General features: G+C 41.9%; 1 protein-coding gene across 1 annotated transcript in view; it reads right to left on the reverse strand.

Annotated features, from left to right (window-relative positions):
- The window catches only part of LOC108787703, a 188067-nt gene that overhangs the window by 18804 nt on the left and 147593 nt on the right, over nt 1-21670 (reverse strand). The window contains exons 15-17 of the mRNA XM_018557315.1: nt 13646-13734; nt 12131-12200; nt 11179-11236 (exon numbers count right to left, since the gene is read on the reverse strand). Of these exons, the coding sequence (XP_018412817.1) occupies nt 11179-11236; nt 12131-12200; nt 13646-13734 (217 nt within the window). The remainder of the gene's footprint in view (nt 1-11178; nt 11237-12130; nt 12201-13645; nt 13735-21670) is intronic.

Raw genomic sequence — 21670 nt, forward strand, 5'->3', positions numbered from 1 at the left:
TGTGTATATATATATACACACACACACACACACACACACACATATGAGAATATATTTATATATGAGGAAACAAAAAATATGAGAATATATATATATTTTTAAAAAATTCATATTAGTGGTCCGCAGGATTTAAAATTATGAATTTAGTGGTCCATGAGGTCCGAAAGGTTGGCGACCGCTGTCTTAGATTACACTGAATTTAGAAAGTATATATTTAGTAGTCCTAGCTGCGGGGCACATGCAGCAGGAAACCTGAGCTGAGAGGTCATGACATAATTGCACCGGAGCTTAATGGTAGAAAACATGCAACATATTAGCTAAATAATATAACCTAACCTGGACATACTGAATAGAATCATGAAAATATAATACTTACATTTGCAGCTTACAGAATTCTAAATAAACGCAGCATGAATATGAAACATTCAACCTATTTAGGACAAATAGATTTATTACATAAACTTGACATCCACTGTATTCAGCATATATAATAATGTGATGAACAAACGCCTCCACACAGCTATACTCCCATGAGCATTGCAAGGCTTGCACACTTAGAAACAGTGTTTTTGTTTATGGAATACAGAAAAGGATTGAGAGGACAGTGGTATATGAAGAAGATTATATTGCAATTCTAAGAATATACCAGAAAAACCTATGAAGAGGGATTTATCAGAGGGTTTATGAGAGAGCTTTGACATCTGAATGTAATATACAAAACGTAAAGGGTCAGCCCACTCAAAGCTGATATCTGAGGTATAGGCAGAATCTGGTGGGCTAAACGAGTTCCTGGCCTTTTATATGTTTTGAGTATCCTAACACCTAAAGCTCCTTGACATTATTCCTGACTTTGTGTCTATAACCTGGAGGTCAGGATGTTCCTGCTCATCTTAGTGTGTTTTAGCTTCTACGTTACTTGTTTTATTATACACATAATAAATAAATAAATAAATCAAGAGGGAGACGGGCGCCCCTTCTAATGGCCAGAGCATATGTGCAGACCTAGAAATCTCAAGAGATTTTAACAACCCCTGAGAGATATATGAAAGCTGTCAACTTTATATCTACTAAAATTGACATATCAGTTTGGGTGAATGGTCCCTTTAAAGGAACAGTTCACTAAGCATTCTTTATATTGGAATCATTAAGCAGCATAACATATTCTTCTAAGCAATGTAATACTCAGTGGAATGGGTGGAAGAAACACACTTTGGAGTTTTGAAATCCACATGGCAAATGAATAACCTGTACAATACATGGAGCTGATATGGGATATAAATGAGATGTACTGCTGACTGTGTCAAGAGAAGACATAAATTTGATGCAGGGTGAATGTTACTGACATGAGACATAAAGCATTGTGCATGCTGCGGTTATGGCCCACACAGTATAGTGTCCATGGTGTTGATATGAGACATAAATCAGATCCACTTTCCATGGTACTGATATTATCCATACAATAGAGCAGAGGTAGGCAGCCTTGGCACACCAAATGTGCTGAAACTATGCCTTATGGGACTTGTAGTGCCACAACATCTGGAGTTCTGAGGTTGACAGCCCCTTCACTAGATACACTTTGTGCTGGGATGGGACATAAACGTGATGCACTGTCTATGGTAATAATTGGGGATGAGTTTGAGTTTGGTCTGAACTTGAGTATGTCCAGACTCAGAAGTAAGCTGTCATTGCTGTGCCAATCAGCTGAGGTCAGGGCATTCCCCTACCTGCTAGCTGCATGTAAACAAAGGGGTGCTATGCTGGTGATATAATTGACCTTATATGGCCACATGTCCATATTAGGTCACTGTCATTGACCAAATTTGGCCATATAAGGTCAAGGTTGTCACCAGCATCCCACCCCCTTTGTTTACATGCAGCTTCAGGGAGGGGAATGCCCTAGCCACAGCTGATTGGCCCAGCATTGACAGCTTCCTTTCAAGTTCGGACAAAGTTCATCTCTAGTAGTGACATAAGATGTGAACTAGATGCACTGTCCATGGTGCTGATAAGGGATGTAATCAAGTTGGAATGTCCTTTGTGCTGCTATGAGACATAAACTAGATGCATGGTCCATGGTGCCGACACAAGACATAAACTAGATGCATGGTCCATGGTGCCGACACAAGACATAAACTAGATGCACTACCCATGGTGCTGATATTGGATCATAAACTAGATGCACTGACCATGGTGCTGACACACAACATAAACTAGATGCACTGACCATGATGCTGATATTTGATGACAAATTATGTGCACTCTCCATGATGTTTATGAGACATAAACTAAATACACTGCCCATGGTGCTGATACTAGATCATAAAACCAGATGCACTTTCCACTGTGCTGATATTGGATCATATATTAGATGCACTGTCCATGGTGTTTATGAAACATAAATTAGATGCACTGCCTATGGTTTCTGATACTAGCTCATAAACTAGATCCACTGCCCATGGTGCCGATACTGGATCATAAACTAGATGCACTGTCCACTGTACTGATATTGGATCATAAATTAGATGCACTGCCAATGTTGCTTATGAGACATAAACCAGATACACTGCCCATGGTGCTGATACTAGATCATAAACTAGATGCACTGTCCACTGTACTGATATTGGATCATAAATTAGATGCACTGTCCATGGTGCTTATGAGACATAAACCAGATGCACTGCCCATGGTGCTGATACTAGATCATAAACTAGATGTGCTATTCATGGTGCTGATACTGGACCATTAACTAGATGCACTGTCTGTGGAGATGAAAGCAATAATAAACCAGTCCTCTTTCTGATACTGAAACAGTAAATACATTTGCTGAATTGTCCATGAAGCTGAATATACTAATACAGAAACTACATGCTACAAAGAACACAACAACATGCTGAACACACCAAACCGTTCTTTTAGTTCCTTTGGTTCCTTTAGTGCTCCAGAATATATTTATTCACTATTGCTCTGTGCAATGTGCTGATTCAGCAGAGGTATGATAGATACCCAGTGTAGAGCTTCCTTAAACTTTTATGAATCAGAGATGACTTACACCTACACCATGGGGACCTTTTAAACTACAATTTGGCTTAAAGCAATAGTGTTTGCCCCTTCTGAGAAAACCACAGATTTGCTTTAATCTCCACTCCTAGCCAGCATATACATACCTTTCCTTGTCTCCCCCGCCTCTCTTTTCAGCACTGGGAGCTGAAGCAGATACCCGGTACTCATTCACTCTATGTGAAAGCAATGGGCCAATAAGCAGTGTCCTACAGGGAAGCAGTAGCCCTGTGTAACCTACAATTCCAGCAATTTATAGATTACACAAGTCTTTCCTTCACTGCTGGTGGCTAAATACGGTGGTGGGGAAGATGCAGGAAGATTATCCTATGTTGCTGGGGAGGGCTACGTTGAAGCGAACCTACTGCTTGGCTATGAGTAACAATGCACAGGTTCAATTTAAAGTTACACTCCAGGTTTCCAAGCTGGTTGGTGGTGAAGTTTCTTCCTGTGTATTAATCATGTGCCTTGTGTGCTGACAGCAACTACAGTGGGTAGCCCCCACTGCAATGGTTAAGATTTCATATGACCGGGATTTTTCTTTAAGTAGCAAAGCCTGTCCCCTGCCAGCTGCTGTAGAATGGAACCCTTACTCTCTCTGAAGGGAATAAGACATCTCTCAAAATGCCTGTGACTAAGTCAAAACTAGAGTTCTCCAATCAACTGGGCGCATGAGCTTTGCTGACTGCAGAGCTATAGGTCTGACTCAGTAGGAAGTATGATAGACCTCTGCAGAGAGACCACTGCATCCCTACAGGGACCAAGGGTCTCATTCTGTAACATACTAGCAAGTGACATACTTTTCTACTCCGGCTGAGGCTGCTTTCCACAGAAAGTGAACTTTAGGACCCTGAACACCTTTTGTTTTGATGCACCTGGAATTGATTTAACTGATTTAAACTGAAAGTTCGATCTGGCTTTGAAGGCAGTAATTAATGCAGGACTGGAAATGTTCTGGTGCACTTCATTCACTAAAAAAAGTTGCTATTATCCGGGTGGCCTCTTTCCACAGACACAGTTGAAATGTCTCTCCGCTGGCAATCAAACCCAAAAAGCCAGCTTAATATTTGCAGCAGGGCTTTGATGAATAGTATGAGAAGGGTTAGAAGAAAAATAACTGCTCAGTCTCTCTGCCGCTGCTGCTAAATAATTCATGACATTTTAAAAGTGACAGGTCCACTTTCAACGCGTTTGTTTGGGGCACTGAAAGCTATAAAATACAGCAAAACTGCTGGAATATTTTTTTGTGTCCTATTTGATATTTGCAAAGCCAAGTTTGAAGTAGACAACCTGTTGCTTCACAGTGAGACATCAGGAAGGACCTTTATTCACCTAGCCTGCCATGGGAAGAAAGCTCAGATGTCGCCATAGTAACCTCCAGCACTTTCAGATCCGCTCACTGTAATTGTTCTGGAAGATAAAGGCATGCTGCACAAGCAGAGGAGCTGGGACTCGCTGCTGTCTGCCTTGATATTGTACTGGGATTAGCAATGTGTCATCATCACATTTAATCCTCCGCTAAGGAAAATGGATTTGGCGCTGGGTCCTAAAACCGACCGGACTGTAATTAGGTTCAGTGGACGGTATTTCTGTATGATCGCCCAAAAAAAGTAAACCCTAACAACGAGCATCTCTTCTTTGACCCATTTTGGTCTATGAAAGGATTTCTTAAGTCCCAGCATATGATATCCAGTTATAACATCAGCATTGTAATAGGAATACATACTGGAGTTGTTTTTGATAATACACTCAAAATCCCTTTTACGTAGTGAGTGCTGCCTTCCGTCTCCCATCACTTTCATTAACTTCCTGGATTCCAGTGTGCTTTGCATCTCTTTCCCTGATGCTTGATGTGATATAATCTTGTTTTTTTTAAGACTACATATCCCACAATGCATTGCTCCCAGCAAGCAATGATAATGTTATGTTGTTCAGACATTGAGTTGTAGACCAGACTCCAGGAGAGTAGGGACACAAGGAAGTGCATATTCCCAATGCTGAGTGAAATGGTGTCAGTGCACTGAGGAAGTCCATCCTATGAGCATCTTCAATAAATAAGTTTACAAACTTCTAGATGGATATGTTATTAGCAGACATGCGCACCGGCAACACATTTGTTTAGTTTCGTTTGGTTTTGATTCAGATTTTGCTTTATTTTGTTTTTCGGGATTCGGGTCCAAAAGTCAATTTGTTTCGGGATTTGGACGAAATTCGTTAGCGGTAGTCTGTACGAATGTTCGTTTCGTTTTCGTTTCGTTGCAGCAAAGTGACATTAAAAAAAACTGCAACCACAAACGACAATTCATTTAGACTATCGCTAACGAATTTCGTCCGAAATTGAGTTTTCGGAAATGTGGATTCGTTTTAATTCGTCATTCCTGTTATTCGGAAACATCTGAATCTCCGAATAACAAAAATTCGCCGGAAAAACAATTTTTTCCGAAACGAATCGCACATGTCTAGTTATTGGGAGTGGGATAAAACGTATGGAAATTCAATACAGAAATACATACTTATTTTTTGTTTTTGACCATCGGTACCCTTCAAATATAACATTGGAATGTTATATTTCAATGTTATTTGTATGCAGATACAATTGACAGAATTGTATCTGCATTGTAAGTGAAAAACATTCAGTATGTAAATCCCAAAAAGCCGCACTTTGATTTCCAATAAAAACAACTTTATTGACTAGTATATGTCCTCCAGTGACCCCAAAGAGAACTATGGGGAAAAACACTTTATAGATCATTTGCCACTTTATAGATCATTTGTTCGACCTCATCTGGAGTACGCGGTCCAGTTCTGGTCACCAGTATTAAGAAAAAATTTCCTTGAGCTGGAAAAAGTCCAGCGGAGGGCAACCAAACTAATTAGGGGTGTGGAGGACCAGAGCTATGAGACAAGGCCACTAAATTTAGACATGTTCACATTGGAGGTGAGGAGATTAAGGGGGGATATGATCTCCATGTACAAGATGTTCAAAGGTGGCAGCAACATTAGCAACAAACTATTTAAAATTAACTCCATTACAAAAACTAGAGGCCACCACCTAAAATTGGTGGAAAAAAAATTCCAGCACAAGGGGCGAAGGGGGTTCTTCACAGTCAGAGCGGTTAGGGTCTGTAACTCACTGCCACAGGCAGTGATTTCAGCTAAGAGTGTGGAATTGTTCAAAAAACTTTTGGACGATTTCCTAAGGGACCATAATATACAGGGGTACAAGTACTCCTAAGAATGAGATCCTATAGGTTGGACTTGATGGACCAATGTATTAATTCAACCTCAAATACTATGTAACTATGTAAACTTACCTCATAGTTCTCTTTTAAGGCTGAGTGTTTTACCTGAAATGCGTAAGATTTTGCACATTTGCTGCCAAGATGAAGTATAGCATTTTTTTCAGAGGATCCCTGTTTGTGTGCTAGTAATTAAGTATTGTTAAACTACAGGGTTGAACAGGAACCCTTACTGTGCACTGAGGTCCTACAGGCACGCAGATTGAATGAAAGGAGGCTCAGCTGGTTTGAAAATAAACCATCATAAGAATAAATACATATAATACAATTTACTGTTCTGTTTTATATTAGTGGGCAGGCAGATCAGACAGAACGGCATCATTTAGCAGCAGAAACACTTCACTGATCATGACAATATCTCTTACACACCAGCATTAAACCAGTAGGCTTGTCATGAGCGACTCCGATCATTCTAGAATATCTGATGGCTACAAATAAAAATATTCATTGGTTGCCATTCACCTTCTATGGCCTTACAGCATAAGTTTCCAAACACATACTGTATGTTTTAACACTTTTGTGATGTCTAGAAACAACTTGATATCAGCCAAATTAGCCCCTTAAAAATAATAATAATAATAATAATAATAGAGATGCGTGTGTAAATTCAGCTAAGACACGTTCAAGTAAAGACACATAACATGTAGAAAGTAAAAAATCACAAGAGGCAAAGAAATGAAAATGCGTTTCGTTCGGTGATGCGACTTCATCATTATTTGGTACTGCGACATGCTGCGAGCTCAGCTGCAGGTTTAGAGCAATGCGTCTTGCCAGATCTTGTCAAATCTCTGCACACCTGTGTGCTTTGTCATCTCATTTCCACACTCAGGTTTACAAGAGCGAGATTCAGCAATAAAAACGCATTCTGTTTTATCTGGGATCCCAACAGTTTCTAAGCTCGCTGATCTCCAAAGGCTGCTTCCTTTTATCTCACAAGTCATGGTGCTCTGTGTCTGTAACAATGTCGCCGTTCCTTGTATTCATATGCAGTGCTGACATCCATTGAAGTAAAACTGGTCCGATGTTTAAAGTGAGGGGATGACGTGCAAAGTGTAGTAAAGCGGCGCTCATAACTTTAGACATTTGTGCCCCACCCCATCCCGTTCCCCAGCCACCCCCCATCTATAACCTAACCTCATGCTTTCATTACCCCTTTACCTCTTGCTTCTTCCCCATTGTCTCCCCACTCCTCTAACTTCCCCTTCACTTTACTATACAGGAAAATTGGATGACCACACACCAGCAATAACTCTGCTATAGCCAGAAGCTCATTCAGCTCGTTTGCTGACAGCCAGCATTAAGGAAAATTGGATGACTACACACCAGCTATGTCCCAACTCTTTCTTTATTCTTTCATGAAAGGATAACACAAGGGATGAATTGAGCCCTTTGACGCATTTCATGCACACATCACTATATGTCTAAGTGACTGTGTGCGTGAAATGCATCAGCAATCTCCATTAATCTCGTGTTAAGCTTTAATGGAAGAAGAAAGAAAAGGTTTGGACATAGTTGGTGGGTGGTCAACTAATTTTTCTGTATGATGGCTGTCAGAAAATGAGCAGGACAAGCACCTGGCTACTGCAGAGATATTGAGGCCGCTGATGCATTTTGTGCACACAGGGGCTTAGTCATAGAGTCGTCACTCTATGACTAAGCACCTGTGTGTGAAATGCATCAGAGCCTCCGTTCTTCTCTTGTGTTATGCTTTATGGAAGAATAAAGGAGTTTGGACATCGCTGTTGTGCACTGAACTGATTTTCCTCTATAGTGGCTGTCAGCAAACAAGCTGCACAAGCACCTGGCTATAGCAGAGGTATTGAGACCACTGACACATTTCATGCACACGGGCGCCTAGTCAGAGAGTCGTCACACTATGACTCAGCTCCTGCATGCGTGAAATGTGTCAGAGGTCTCTGTTCATCTTCATTCAGGTTACGGCAACTAAATAAATACCAAACATGTCAAGCCTCAAAATTGCCTGTGCCTGTGAGATGGCGAAAAACTATGGTCCCCAAATTTGTTTAGTGTTAAATAATGAACCTAGAATTATTGTTCTTATACTGGTGTTAATGACGATACCCAACATGCGTGGTGCAATGTTTTTTAATTTATGTTTAGTGAGAAAATCTTTTTAGTTAACTTTATTGCTATCACACAGGGGGCTAGCAAGCCCCCTATGTAATAGCACATTTGAGGTTACTAGTTCTCTTTAAGGAAACATTAAGTGTCTAATAGACCCCTAATGTCACCTTTTCACTCCAATGAAGCTGATCAAACACAGATCCTGCTTAATCAGATTAATTCCTGGCCGGGGAATGACAGCTCAGAAACCGAAAGTGACAAAATCCTCTTCGTGTTCAGCCTCATTCAATGGAGGGGAGATCAGAGAACAGATTTTCACTCATCTCTATTTGCCAACTTTGTCTGAATCCTGATACTGCAATAAAGCCCTTTAACCAGTTTACATTTCAATGGTGATCTGGCAAGTAATCTGCATAATGAAACAGATTGCATAGTACATTTACATGGCTGTGAGTTCTCAATATGGGCTCCTAAGGCTAGGTTCACACCAGATGCAGTGCCTTCCGGCCCAATTCTGGCCAGAACGCACTGCATCGCATTGTCCCCCACTGGTTGTCATGGTTTCTGCATCTTGTATATGTTTTTGTAAAAATAAGACAGAATATGAAATATCACAGTATTTGGCTTATTTACAGGAAACTTGTGTTTTTGTAACTGGAGTGAGATTTCATGCAGGCAGACTGAATGATGTCTTGCAGACAGTTTGATTGTCAGTCTGCCTCATTATAGCATTCAGTCAGCCTCCCTGCCTGTGCTATATAAAATTAAATGTTTTATTGTTATAAATAAAATATTAAATGAAACACTTTTCTGAATCTGCCAGAAACATCTCTCTTGGCAGTAGAATGACATCAAGCTGACTGTCCTTTGCTTCTTCTGTGGTATATTAAAGAAAGACCATAGTTTTATATATATATATATATATATATATATATATGTACATATATAGCAGTACCAGCACTCAATACAATCCAGTGCCTCAGTGCTCCATCAGTAATCTACCACGGGATATAGAACGTATCCTGTTAGATGTTCGTGCGTAGCGGGCCAGCGGATGGAACCACAATGCTCAGTGAGGACCGGGAATCTGGTACACCTGTCAATGTGTTGGATGCGGAAGATTCTTTTGAACTGCATAGCTACAATGATATTTTACCCTTTTCCAAGCAAGAGTTGCTGGGAAAAGTGTTGAACGTGACTCGAAACGTAGCATGGTGCTAGATTTTAACACACTGTTATTTTGTGATAATGAAATGTTGTACTTGCCAAAAAAATCCTTTCTCAGAATCAGTGGCGTAACAACCGGGGGTGCAGCAGGGGCGCGGGCCCCGGGCGAAAAGTGAAGGGGGGGGCGCCGGCCGAAAATGGCACTAAATCCACAGGAGGTGCAGAGGACTTAATTGGGGCACCATGGGTTACATCAACACCTACTGGAGGAATGGATACTAGGCACAAGAAAAGTGCAAACCAGCCCTAAAGGCTATAACTTCTCCCACTTTAGAGAAGATTGAGTTGCAGCAAGTGATACAAAAAAACATATGAAAGGAGAAACGCATGTCCTTGTAGGGTAACATAGAGACATCTTTCATGGCATGGTGGCCCCTACTGAGCTCCTACACATATTCATTGGAAGCTATGATTGACAATTACTTGATATGTTCTAGTACAAAAATCCATCTCTCTCTATCGTCCATTGAGGGACATGGGATTTAATTCAGTAACCAAAAGCAGCCCAAAATAGAGGGACAGGCAACCCCCAAAGAAAAGAATAGGCTACCAGCCCAAGAAGAAATCACCAACAACATGAAAAAAGAAACATAGCTCTCAGAGCTGCTTGCAAACCTTATAGCCGAAGCTGGCATCCTTAAGGACACTATTCTAAACATCTTTGGTGTAGGCAGGGCCGGTGCTGCCACTAGGGCACACTGCTGCCTTGGGAGCAGATTCGTCCACTCACCCACCCACCACCACCACCCCCATTTCAAATTGCAAAAGCCTATAGCAGGCTGGCTATTGCACCCGCCCACTGAGCAGAGGAGCAGAACTGAGAGACAATTTACTCTCTCAGGCCCGCTTCTCTGCTCAGTTGCTGGTGTTTCAATAGCCAGCCTGCTATTGGCTATTTCAAATTAAAATAGCCAACAGCAGTCTAGCTACTGTCCAGGCTGCTTACATCCATCTATCTCCCGTGGAAGCTAGCTGGCAGGAGAATGGGGCAGTGCGTGGAGGGTGGTGTAAGTAGCTGGTCTTGCCTAGGGTGCAAAATGTCTAGCACCGGCCCTGGGTGTAGGAGGAGTTAATAGTACTTCGGGCTGACCTACAGCTCCATTTGTGCCCAATGTCCACTCCTCCTATAGACGGCAGTATAATTAAGGTTACAGAGAACTGAAGCCTGTGCCCCTCAATGGGCTATAGACCAATATGTAGACTGAATAAAGAATGAAATAAATGAAGAGATCATTGCAGGTTACAGTAAGTCCCGTGTATCAATAAGCACTTCAGTGGCATCCCTTAAGAAGCATTTTTTGGATTGAACAGATTTTTATCTATTTGAATCCTTCTTTCAGGAAGACTCTGTTTTCAGCTGACTTAACACCTAATAATTCTGCTGATGCATCTTATGTACAAAGGCAGCCTATCCCTTCCCCTAACAGGTCCCATGGGGTAGATTTGTGAATCTGGTCTTTTTTACTTGTGTCTTTAAATTCTCTACCTCTCCTGTCAGTTTGATACTCACTGTCTGAGAAACACAATCTCCTCTTCACTGCAGTTGGTTAGCGTCGCCTCCTCTGAATCTGGTGAAACGGTGTCTTGTATGCCAGGTGCTGAGATAAAAACATTTATTTTTTAGATTTTAAGTTGTCTAGTCCATGATAGCAAACTAAAAAAAGGGCAGCAATGATGGTAAAAACTGTCTGACAATTGCCTAAAATGTCTTTATACGCTGCAGCATTACCAGTACCCTTCACTGGAAATACTTGAATTCAATAAGAATTTGGTGGGGTGTCCAAGCTGAACCCAAAAATAAAATACCAATTTTGTGGGCTTAAACCTGTAAAAATGAACAATTTTCTAAAAGTGTCACCAGAACAGGAAGTAAGGGGACCATTGTTCTAATAGACAGTTTTCACCATAACAATTGTCCCTAAGAAAGGATTTCCCTTAATGTGGGGAGATTTTCTCTCACCTCCTGTTAGAAGGGAAGGGACAACTCTCCAATAGGACAAAGATAGCACTAAATCTTGCAAGGATTAGATTGCATGTTACTTGGATTAAACTGCATTTCTTAATACATTTAAATGCAAGCACCGTAAGTATATGATATCAGCCTCTGCTGTACACTGCATGTACAGCAGGGCTCAGATTGGGAGACAGGGAAGCAGCACAGGGAGCCAATTAATTGGGCTGCAGTGCTCATGTGCTAACAAGAAGCATGCCGATAGGGGGAGCGAGCAGAGTGGCAGAGAGATGAGTTTATCAGTCTGCTGCTTTTCCTTTCACTGTCTAGTCACAAAGTCACAGAGAGAGAGATCCTGTCTCCTGGCCTTTTTAAACTGGGCTGTGCTGTGGGGCAGAACTATGTAAATCTCAGAAGTGGATGGATACAAATCTCTTGACAGATAAAACTGCTTCCATACATGCATTTTAGATGCATATTTAGTGGTTTGCCTGAAGTTCAGCTTTACGACTAAACTTACTTTCAGTGTTTGAATCCAGGAACCTTCGCAGACAGCTCTGGTATGCACTCAGCGTGTTACTCTGTTGAAGAGATAGATCGGATTAACATCCAATGGACACATAAAACTAGAGTCACCAATGCTTTGCCCATTCCAGATATGACTACATGGTACCTCATGTGACATCATCACGCACACGTGTAATGAAGTCACATGCACTTAACTGCCGGTGGCCATCTCGGTGATGGACGCCGAGAGAGAGAGGAGGGGATGTTCATCCAGCGGGATAAGGTATGCCACCATGTCCCCTCCTCCCTTGTGGAGCTTTCAGGCTCTCAGTCCATGTGTTTTTTTTTCATGTGTTTTTCAGGCATTTTTAGGCTCGAGTGTTGTTGTTTTGCCAATAGAAAGCTAGTTAGTAGGAGGAGAGGTGCAAAAAAAAGTGTTACACACATTTTTCAGGTACTCCCAGGTCTGTAGAGCCAAAAACGTGTATTTCTGCCCTAAAAAAACGTCATGTACTTTTTGAAGCTTCAGATGTGTGAATGGGCACCATTAATAATGAAAATAATGGGGTTGTTATATTTATTCCCAGATAATTTTTGTACAAGTCATTCTAAATTAAGAAAGCTAGCCGGAAGACCAGCGAAAACATCTTCAATAAAAATACAGCAAGTCCAGTTGCCTTGATTAATTTTTTTTACAGATACATATATGAAAATGATCTCTTCCTGAACCACTCTTTCACAATTTCAGCCTGATGAACCCCGGCATTGTCATCTTGGAATATGCCCATGCCGTCAGGGAAGAAAAAAATCCATTGATAGAAAAACCTCATCATTCAGTATATTCAGGTCGGCAGCTGACCTCATTATTTGGGGATATAATGTTGCTGAACCTAAACATGATCAACTGAAGCAACCCCAAATCATAACACTGCCTGAAATCCAGGTAGTGACATTTTGTTGGGGCCGGGCGGGCAGTGTATATGCAGAGCATATCATTGATATCCTCAGACTATGATCTTTGCCTGAAGTTCCACTTCAGCACTCAAAATGATCTTTTTCACCTGTTGGAAAATTGTCTCGAGTCAGGTGCCGAAATCATGACTGAACCCAGCAATATGATCACAGATGACAACACTGCATGACATATCCCTTTTATAATGAGGTGTTTTATATTGACGCTTGTTGGGTCAGACCGAGCAATAGAATGAACCAATGCCAATGGACTTTGTTTTTTTTAAGTCTTACTAAGTTAATATGCATCCTTCAGGCCCACATTAATGCTCCATCCTTGACCGGAACCATCATCAGCAGGACATAGCACAAGCATATAAACACTGTCGATGCTTTACTAGCAATAATAGATATTCTTGGTGTCTTTTTATATGCGTCACCATGGCAACCCCTTCACAGCATGCAATACAAAACTGCTATCAATTACTGTCCATCCACAATAGAAAACATCCCCGGTGTTCTCTTTTAGGCAGATTTACTTATCTGTATGTGTTTAGCTGGTGCTTACCTGCTGCTCTGACAGAGGTAATGATATAGTGAATACTGAACCGGTGTCAGTCTCCTCTTCCTCACTGTCCTCATCTTCTCTGCAAACTTCTGTAAAGAAAGCACAGTGGTGACTCTTAAGGGTTTATGTATTAAGAATATGCAGAGCCATTTGCCCTGCAAATCTCTGTGAACATTCAATCTGTGCGCATAGAGGCAAAAATTAGCGTTCTTAGTATATGTATTTCAATGTAATACCGCATTATGGCCACTAGATGGAGCTGAGGAGCATAGAAATGAATACTTATTTCCTATTCTCCTCTGCTCCATCTACTGACCATAATGTGGTGTTACATTAAATTACATTCGGCCTAAAAAGAAAATATACTAAGAATGTTTGTTTTTGCCTCACAGATGATATGCTCACAAAGACTCATAGGGTGAATGGCGCTGTGAATTTATTATTAAAAAGACCCTTTAAAGTAGATCTAAATCCTAACTGAATGTCATTTAGTTTTAAAAAAAATATATATAATAAACAATTGCCATTTCTTAGCATAAAACACTGTGTTCTCCTTTTTTTCATCCTTATTATACATCTCAGTGTTGCTGATCTCTGACAACCTCTTTCAGCCACTTCCTGTCTACGTGCCCTCACTTCAGTCTTGGCTGTACATTATTGCTCTGATCCGGCATCTTGGTAGTAACAGTGGTGGATCATGCTTGAGCAATGTGTGTGGGTACAGTCGCTTGCAGTCTCCATCATTTGACAGGGTGACAACACAGGAGCACAACTGTTCTCCACCAGGGGGCACATGTCACCGAATAACAATAGGGAGACATTTGTCACCCCATAACAGGAAGTGCCTGAACAAGGACCTTCATGGCAGGATCACCAGGACAGCCACTTTTGTGATTCAGTTCCCTTTTAATAATTTTCAATTCAAGCATATACACATAAACAAGGACATTTCCACATTACTTTGTTTGCATTATAACTTAACAATGTATAATTCCCTGCTCACAGCGGATTGGGTGGTAGCAGAAGGGGATTCTTTACAGGTTCCAAGGAGCTCCGGTTGGGACTGAATTTGATCTGAACCTGAGCTTATCCCTAGTTTTGAAGAATGAGATATGGTATAATATCAGGACAGTGAGGTAATCAAGTGTCTGAGTAATTTTTATTACCATTTTATTTTTCAAGTTAAAAGTCCACCGAAAACTGGTATCTCTGTGTTTGGTAGATGCTGGAGACCATTGGTAGGAGTTTCCAGGTCTGTACACCTGCTGCTCCTATTACACTCACCCTGCTGGATTCATTAATTTTATAGTATAAAGAACATAACAGAAAACCCCAAAATGATGTCAGGGAGATTTCGCTGTTGGTCTCCCCAAAACGTACAAGAATCAGCCCACTAAGTTTCCCAATACCGTTTTTGGTTGGACGAACACATTTGTTCCCACAAGCAATACAGAAAATACATTTACAAAATAAAGTTTCCACCATTTTTCTAAAACCATCATCTTGGTTCATCTTTATACCTATTTGCTATTTGCCTGCATTAGATGGAAGCGTTGGCTTTGCCAAGGAACAGTGTACTGACCGGTTCTCTTTACACTTTGTCCGCACAAGCTAGCAAATCTCCCAGCACTCAGCACTGGCTAAGCCAACAAGACATTTGCTCCTGGTCTTTTCCTGTTGATAAGAAAATGAATTCTCCTCCTTTCCTCCCACTCAACCTGCAGATTTGATATACTGTTGCTCCAGGCTATACAATTAAATTGGGGTTTTCTTGCTGTAGAATGTGGCGTGGATATAATGCTGTACAATGCAGAGGCCGGTAGCACTATATGGATAGAGAATTCTGTTTGCTTTGCAACATTATTACTTATCAATAATAAATGACTCTATATTGGTGAGATATTTGTGGCTTCCTGTGCTGTTTGCAGGAGGTTAGGTTATCACGGCAAGATCCTGACAGGCGGTAATGGTTGCCTGTCTCGTCCTATTAGATCAGTCGCTAACTAGAGGAGACTTATGCCCTAAAGTGATGGATGGGGGCAAGAGTGGAAAGTTGCTCTAGAAGACACCAATCTGGCTTTCAAGGGGAGGCCTGGAGGAAGGCGCACTATATGCCCAAAGGTTTGTGGACACCTAACCAAGACATCTTTATGAGCTTGTTGGACATCCCATTCCTTAACCCAAGGCATCCATATAGACTTGCCAGCTTATTTGCAGCTACAACAGCCTATAATTTTCTGGGAAGGTTCTTCACAAGATTTTGGAGGAATTTGAAACCCTTCTGCCAAATGAGCATTGGTGAAGTCAGGTACTGATGTTGGCTGAGAAGATCTGACTTGCAATGGGCATTCCAATTCATCTCAAAGGTGTTCAATAAGGGTGAAGTCAGAGCTCTGTGCAGGCCACCCCAGTTCCTTCACACCAAACTCATCAAACCATGTCTGTAAGGAGCTGACTTTGTGCACAGAGGTACAGTACATGCTGGGACAGAAAAGGGCCTTCGCCAAACGGTTACAACAAGGTTGGAAACAACCAATTGTCTTCAAGGGACACTGAACTCAGAATTAAAACCTAAAAAATACATTCAAGTACCTGAACTATTAACAAAAATGTATCTTATTTGTGTATCACTCGGCTGTAGATCCTCAAATCATCTCTGAATTGGTGCTGACGCTGTCCTTCCTTCCGGAGGGTGGCTACTTTTGTTCCCCATGGTCCCAGTGTGTGTTGCAAAGTAGTCACCGCTCCAAGCTCACTCCTGTGTCAGACTACAGTCTCACATTTAGTTTACTAATTTGTATTGAGATTGTAGTCCATCACGGGAGCGAGCTTGGAGCAGCACACAGGGACCATGGGGAACAAAAGTAGCCACCCTCCGGAAGGAAGGACAGCGTCAGCACCAATTCAGAGATGATTTGAGGATCTACAGCCGAGTGATACACAAATAAGATACATTTTTGGTAATAGTTGAGGTCGTTGAATGTATTTTTAAGATTTAACTCCTGAGTTTAGTATCACTTTAAATGTATTTGAATGCCCATCCCTGGCTACACCGGAACTCAGTAATTTGGAAGGCTTTGGCCATATAATGTGCCTGCAAGGGGAGAAAAAGGGGGACGGGGAAGGTATCATAGTACTTAAAGGAGAACTATGGGGTAAGTGTTTTTCCCCATAATTCTCCTAAGGGTCATGGGAGGACATATACTAGCGTCCTCTCGTGACCCAAAGCTCAGTATATCGCAAGGAGTATAGAGGCAGAGGTAGCTGTACCCGCCCCCTCCCTCGTCCGTTCCGACAGTCAGCACTGGAGGATCGGACAGGGGAGGGAGGAATCCCTTCAGGGAGCCGTGACTCAAAGTCACGGCTCTCTGCAGGGAGATGGTCAAGAAGTGAGCAGGCAACGGTATGTGTTCGCTCACTTCCCGATCTATTGAGCCCACGTGTGACAGTTTCATTGTCACACATCGGCTCGAACTATGAGGATGATCGATTTTCACTCACCTCATACTTCTCCTTTATTAAAAAATAAAAATTCAAGTATACCTGTCTTGCGAGGAATACTGGAAGTGCCATTCCTAACATCCCATTGAAATGTTCCTGGACTGGTTGTTATGCTGATCATCTGGTTTCAGTACTTGGAGTCATTGACCCAGAAGCGAGCAGATCAGGAGCAGTTATGGCTGGCTCTTGGGGAGGAGTTATGCAAATATCAAAATCCCTTGATGGGTGGATGTCCGTCTGGAGAAGTGGGTGTGCCTAGGCAGGCTGTATTTGCATGCAGACCACTCACATGTGATGCTGAGCCTTCATAATTGAATGAACTGAAAAGCAGTGAATGAAAGAGGCAGGTCAGAGACAGTGAGGCTGGGAAGGAAAGTGTTAGAAGATGCTGGACGTCCTCCCGCCAGGAAACGAGGTGGGCTCTATCTGACTTGCTTCAGCTCTTAATGCAGTGTAAGAAGCTCGAAGTGTGCAGTGATATTAGAGGAAGCTATTGCAGTCCAGGAGAGGAGCTGATACAACTGTTCCAGACTGAAGTGAAGGCCGGAGTTCAGCTTTAAAGCACAGTTCTGGTGTAGTAGCCCCAGAGTCACATAACATTTTCTGCAGCATTCCCTGGTGAGCCCGGGGGTATGTCTATGACAGCCTGGGCTCACAGGAAGTAGGGTGGATGACCCTGGGCCTGAGTGGTGAGTCTGTAGGGGACAGCACCAGTGAAAATGAACATTGCAGCAAACGCTGCTTTTTTACAAATTTAAACTGGTGCAGGCAATATTAAAAAAACAGGGACTGGAATTTGGCTTAAAAAACAACTTCAGCCAAGGGGTGGTGCAGTTTTGCTTTCTGTATCCCCATTTGGAGGGGATTCCTTTCACTTCCTGTTGTGTTTTGGGACAGAAAATGACAGAAAATCTTTTCACTGGGGCTACAGTAGGGTTGCCACCTTTTCTTCAAGTGAAACCCGAACACTCTACCTGCCGCGTGCAGCATTTTTTTTTGGGACAATATAGAGGAGCCCGCGAGGAGGGACAGCCAGGAGAAAGAGCAAGAAGAGACAGCCAGGGAAGGGAGTAAGTAGACAGGCCATAGAGGACTACAAATCCAAGCAATACATTATACATTATACAAAATTATATGAAGCTAATACTCTGTTATTCTGGGGTGGCACCCTGATGTTTTCAGGGTCTCAGGTGGCCTGTGCGGGCTCTCACCAAGGCTGTGTGGGCTCTCATGTGGACACCGTGAACAACCTATGTATTGAGAGCGCTACTACTGTTGGTATAAGATTATTGAAAAAACTCACATTTGAGAAGTCCTTGGAAATTCTCTGGGGGTGATTGGATGGAGTCCTTGGGGAAGTGAGGCCCGGTGGAATCCCTTCCAGTTACTTTGGGCCCCCGGTAGTGCGCTTTCTCATTTTCTTTGCTTTATGTGGAAACCGTGGGCTCTCAAGGTGGGCTGTGCGGACTTCAGGCAGATGCGGCTGCCTGAGGTCCTGCGCTTGCTGGGGACCTCGGCAGCCACATCTGTCAGCTGGCCTGAAAACTGGACACAGAACTCAAAAACCGGACTGTCTGGGGGAATTCCGGAAAGGTGGCAATCCTAGGCTACAGACTTAAGATAAAGTCAGAGTTACCCCACTCTGTCCAATACCAGAAAAAAAAAAAGGTTTTGGTTGCAGTCCCGTTTTATTGTCCTTCCTCTATTGTGTTATTCCATTCAGCCCCTGCTCGGTAATATATCGCTAGTAACTAAACACGGTGTAAAAGCAACGCTCTCAGTTTGTTTTTCCTCTGCCCTCAGAGGAGTCATCAATTAGCTGGCATTTAATGAGCCGCTGCAGTGTTTTCCAGTCAAAGTGTCAGCCGCCTATTACCGGACATCAATGCGCCATGTGTCAGATGGCAAAGCCACTACGGAGCGGGGATTGGGGCCGTGCCACGTTATAAAATGCTACATGAGTCTGATAATGAACTTGGCTGTCTGATGTTAACGTAGATATAAATCCAATCGCTGAAATCTAATAAGAGCTTTAACATGTTACTGTCATTTTAAAGATTGTTTAAAAACAATTAAAATATGCAGCATTTTCTAAAGATCCTTAAAAAGTGGGCCCATGACGCCCTGTACTGACAGGATGTCCTCAGTCTTCCAAGTTGAATGATGCTGGGTGTCAAAGCTGAGAACATCTAGTTCACTAGATAAATAAATGAACAGGTCATACACAGGTACATCCTCCCAGAACAATGGGGCTGCGGACGGGCCGTTTATGTACAGTGGCAAGTCCCCGGCGGTTACAGTAATACCTGGTGATCCCTCAATGAAAGTCCTTTTTCGTGTACTTTCTACTATGAGGTGACAACTGTCTCCCAATTGTCATCCTGTGACATGTGCTCCTGGTTGACACTACAGGTGCCATGCTGACACACAATGAGCAGCCATGCTCCACCTTTGTCACTATCAGGACGTTGGTGCAGAGCAATGATGTGCAGCCTATGCTGGAGTGTGAGCATGCAGGAAGTGGCTAAGAGGCTAAAGGAGATCAGCAGCACTGAGATGCAAAGAAAAGGGGGTTACTTCAGTCCTAGGTCAGGCAACTTCAGTACTTCAGCTTTTGTAGAACTACAAGTCCCATGAGGCACTGCAAGACTGACAGAAGAGGCAGCGGTATGATGGGATTTGCAGTGCCAAGGTTGCCTACCCCTGCTCTAGCTCATTGTTGGGGCCAGGGTGTAAGGTTCGGGTTTACGGGGATACATTTTAGGACTAGGAGTGTATCTAAACCAAAGAACAAAAATGTCATGTATTGCAGCTTAAATGTGCTTACTGTAGTCACTGTTGTGGTGACTGCATTTGCTTCCATTTTTCAGGCTAAGAGAGTTTTCAGCAAGGACAGAAAATACCTTTCAATTTGACCAGAAATGCCGTGTTCTGAGCTGAAATACAAAACAACCCTGTCTTCATTCCATGTGATGGAGATGAAGAGTGGGGAGGTGTTTGTAGCCCAAATCAGGAGAGCAGGCTAGGGTGACAACCATACATACAGGCGAGTGAGTGAGCGTAGCCACCCTAGGACAGGAAGTGTGCTATTTGGAGGATCACCAGGTGAAAATAAAGAAAACAAATGTCAGGTCATCAGGATGGGTCTGCTGTGTGATGTGTCTGTGTACATCTCAGAGCTGGATGGACAGAAATACACATTCTATGACAGCTCCCATATACTATATGTATTTAGCTGTTTACTTGGAGTTCAGCTTCAAATAAGATTGTAAGCTCTCAGGGGCAGGACAGTCCTAACAATTTTGTCTTGAATTGTATTGTAACTGTATTGTCTTCCTTATATTGAAAATTGCTGTGCAAACTGCTATATAAACCCTGAATAATAATTAATAATATAGTAATAGTAATAAAAATGATAGTAATAATAATAACAACAATAACATAATAGTAACAATAATAATTAGGGATGCACCGATACCAATATTAGTATCGATATACTCATACTCGCCCAAATGCTCCGATGCCTAGCCCAATACCTCCTGTATCAGGAAGCCAGGCAGTACGTCATTACACGCTGCCTGGTTTCCTGATTGGCCGGGAAGCGGCTCCATGCTCCCTCGTCACTTGTGACAGAGAGCATGGAGCCGACTTCCCGGGCAATCAGGAAGCATTCGGCGATGAGCGAGAAAAAAATATATCGGTACCCGTACCAAAATACCGGTATTGGTGCACCCCTAATAATATAGTAATACAATTTTAGTAATAATAATAACAATAATAGTGATAATGTAACAATAACAATAATAATAATAATGGCGATGATGATAATAATAATAATGATAATAATAATAATAATAATAATAAAGTAATAATAATAATAATCTGAAATCTCCCCCTTTTCAGTTATATTTGGCTGCAGAGTAATAAAAAATGTAGAAGACATTAGTTTTGGTTGAAGCTCATCATCTGCTGCCTTCAAGTGGTAAATATGAAAAAACTGATGTAACCTTATTATATTTGTCTGCTAAAAATAAATATTTTTTGAACATATACAACAATCTAGAGAAACAAAAAACAATAATAATATAGATTTTCTTCAATGCTTAATAGTTCATCTATAGGAAATGGTTCTCAGTAAGATGGCCTGAAATATGGCTGGCCCAGCATGAATAATGTCTAGACTGGAGATAGGACCTCTGACCCTTAGCAGGAGCGGAGCTGTCTGATCCTGTTCCATTTCACGCTCTAGTAGTAGACAAATTCCAATCCAGTCCACCTCAGACACCTTAATGGTGGTTTCTCAGTTAACCTATCTCACACAAGGCCAAGGGTTCACTTTATCCCATTAGACATTGAAATGCAGAAAGCAAGCCAAGGCTCAGGATATAAATTACTGTAGATAGACCGAGCTGAGAGCCTAGACATCGCTGATTGTACTGTGTTTGGATTAAAGCCTAACACCGGCCAATTTTAATTTTTTTTCTTGTTTTAGATAGAGTGCTGAAGAGTTTAAAGGAGAACTAT

The sequence above is a fragment of the Nanorana parkeri genome, unplaced genomic scaffold (assembly GCF_000935625.1).
Source record: "Nanorana parkeri isolate BGI_ZX_2015 unplaced genomic scaffold, ASM93562v1 scaffold280, whole genome shotgun sequence".
NCBI lineage: Eukaryota > Metazoa > Chordata > Amphibia > Anura > Dicroglossidae > Nanorana > Nanorana parkeri.